Below are 3009 nucleotides of genomic sequence, written 5' to 3'. Positions count from 1 at the left end.
AGAGAAACCCTGTCTCGAAAAAACAAAACAAACAAACAAACAAACAAACAACAAATAAAAAAGGAGAGAAAGATGCTAGGCTTCATTTATTTTTGGTCCCTTAGATTTCAAGGCTAACCTCACCACACTGCCTGGGATCGTTCAGTATCATGGCTTAGGCTGGCCCGAGTTTTCAGCCCTCAAGAGGCCAGATTACAGCTGTGTCCCAGCGTACCAGCATCATTTGAGGTTTTTATGTATGTTTGTGCTGGGGCAAAAAGGCGCCACATTAACATGAAGACAGAAGTCAGAGGTCAACCTGACAGGAGCTGGTTCTCGCTCCTTCCCCATGGGTCTGGGGGACTGAGCAGCCAGCACCCTCACTTGTTAAGTCAGGTACAAACAAGCATCATTGTATATATATATTTTTTTAAAGATTTACTTATTTTTGTGTATGTGGGTGTTCTGGATAAGTTTCTAGACATCAGAAACATCAAGATGCCCTCAGATGCAGGCTTAAATTTTTTGCAGCCTATTTTTAATAAAGACTCCACCCCTGCTCTAGCCCACCACCCAGCCAAGGTAGTGGAAAAGAAACGGTATTAGGATATGGGGGAAGTGGACCAGGTCAGCAATGGCTCCTTGGCTCAGTCTTTGATAGCAGTTCAGTCCTCCAGCAAACACCACAACTTATCAGCTGCAGACCAGTCCTCTAGGCAGCATGCACACACAAACTTCGCATGAACCAGCAGCTGCTGCCCAGTCCTCAAGGAACTGTTAGGCTCCAACCGGCCCAAAATGAGGCCTCAGAGGTGGCAAACTGCGCCAGGCACCTCACAAGCAGTTCTTGGGCGAACCTCCCTCAATGGCAGCACTCGGCACAAACCAAACCAATGCTTAGTGCTTGCCTGCCACTGCTGTGGGGTTATATCCACTTCACTCACAGGCCATAAGGCATCAGGTTCCCTGAAAATGCAACTGTAGGGTGCTGGAAACTGAACACAAGGCCTCTACAAGAACAGTTAAGAGCCGGGCGTGGTCGCCCACGCCTTTAAACCCAGCACTCGGGAGGCAGAGGCAAGCAGATTTCTGAGTTCGAGGCCAGCCTGGTCTACAAAGTGAGTTCCAGGACAGCCAGGGATACACAGAGAAATCCTGACTCAAAAAACAAAAACAAACAAAAAAAAAAAACAAAAAAACAAAAACAAAAAAAACCAAAAAACAAAAAAAGAACAGTTGGGCTGGAGAGATGGCTCAGCGGGTAGGAGCACTGACTGCTCTTCCAAAGTTCATGAGTTCAAATCCCAGCAACCACATGGTGGCTCACAACCACCTTTAATAAAATCTGACGCCCTCTTCTAGTGTGTCTGAAGACAGCTACAGTGTACTTAGATATAATAAATAAATCTTAAAAAAAAAAAAAAAACAGTTAAGGCCTCTGAAGTGCTGAGCCATCTATCCAGCCCCCCAAATCTGTCTTTTATGTCCATATATGTCCTGAGAACAGAGACTCCTGGGAGCAGTGACTGACTATTTCAGCCACCGAATAGCCCTACGTGACTTTATTGTAAATCAGTGAATTGGATTATCCATTATTTTCTTTACGTTTATTTTGTATGCTGATCCCCTTAGCGCCACTGAACTGGTTGAGAGTTCATGCCTATTCCCAGCACCTAGGAGGTGAAGGCAGGGGGTCGAGAATTTAAAGGCATCTTTAGCTATGTACTGAGATAAGAGAATCAAAGGTTTAAAGTCATCTTCAACCAGGGCTACATGAGACCACCTTGAAAAGAGGGAAGGGATGGGCCAGTTACGGTGGCACAAGGAAGCCATTACACAAGCAATAAGGAAACTGAAGTGGGAAGAGATGATGGAAGCTTACGCTACATGGTTAACCCTTTGTTTGGTTGGTTTTCTATGTATGGGGTCTTTTGCCTATATGTATTATCTGTGCACCATACCCCATGCAGTACCTACAGCAGCCAGAAGGGGCATCAGATCCCTGGAACCAGAGTTAAAGATAAATTGTGAAGCACCACCATAGGGTGCTAGAAATCAGACCCTAGTACTCTGGGAAAGGAATGTACTCTTAACTAATTGAGGGGAAAAAAAAAAATCACCCCAACCCCGGACAATCATTTTATCACACACACAATACAAAAAAAAAAGGTGGTGGGGGGGGGGGTAAATTCACCTGTGGACTGTGTAGAACTATTTATTCCTAGTTCTAACAAATTAGGAACCCTTTGGGCAGAAGAGACTGCTCAGAAGTTAAGATCTTGTAGAGGACCCAAGTTTAGTTCCAGCATCCACAGTGTCTCCTAACCATCTGCACTCCAGTTCCTGGGGATCTGTCATCCTCTTCTGCCCTTCACAGGACCTGCACCCACATGGTGCACTTACAGGTAAAATACTTACACTATTAATACAACTTCAGAAAGAAAAACAAAGAAAGCCCTTCCAGAAAAAGCATGCAAGTAAGTTCACATCTGTTTTGTTCTAGAGTCTGATCTAAGAGAACCCATATTTACCCTCCCCACTCCCATTACGGTTTTGCTTTTTTAAGGCAGGGCCTGCCTGGCACAGTGGCACAGGCTTCTACTCCCAACACTTCCAGGCAGGGGCAGGTGGATCTGTGACTTTCAGACAGCAAAAAAAAAAAAAAACAAAAACCTCCAAAACCAGTGAGTTAAAAACAACTCAACTTCAATTCTAAAAGAAATTCTTTCTAAAGGTAGTTTTCCACAGTGAAATAAAAATGACAATTTACTGAAATGCTGGCAGTCACCATCTTACCAACCTGAATGAGTCCGCATGTGTCGCGTTAGATGAGTCTTCTGAGAGCTTGAGTAAGGACAAAGTTCACATTTATACGGGCGTTCTCCTGCAAAGTCATAAATAAGGACAGTGTTTTAGATGCTTAATATGGCCGGGCAGTGGTGGCGCACGCCTTTAATCCCAGCACTTGGGAGGCAGAGGCAGGCGGATTTCTGAGTTCGAGGCCAGCCTGGTCTACAAAGTGAGTTCCAG

The 3009-nt window shown here is 44.8% G+C and overlaps 1 protein-coding gene across 2 annotated transcripts in view; it reads right to left on the bottom strand.

Moving 5' to 3' along the window:
- Rest (RE1 silencing transcription factor) overlaps window positions 1–3009 on the bottom strand; it is an 18647-nt gene that overhangs the window by 5646 nt on the left and 9992 nt on the right. For both annotated transcript variants that reach the window (XM_021162603.2, XM_029477901.1), the window contains exon 3: window positions 2780–2863. In XM_021162603.2, coding sequence (XP_021018262.1) covers window positions 2780–2863 — 84 coding nt within the window. The remainder of the gene's footprint in view (window positions 1–2779; window positions 2864–3009) is intronic.

This window comes from Mus caroli, chromosome 5, assembly GCF_900094665.2.
Source record: "Mus caroli chromosome 5, CAROLI_EIJ_v1.1, whole genome shotgun sequence".
NCBI lineage: Eukaryota > Metazoa > Chordata > Mammalia > Rodentia > Muridae > Mus > Mus caroli.
The sequence above is the reverse complement of the archived record's forward strand: the minus strand, read 5'-3'. Positions and strand labels throughout refer to the sequence as shown.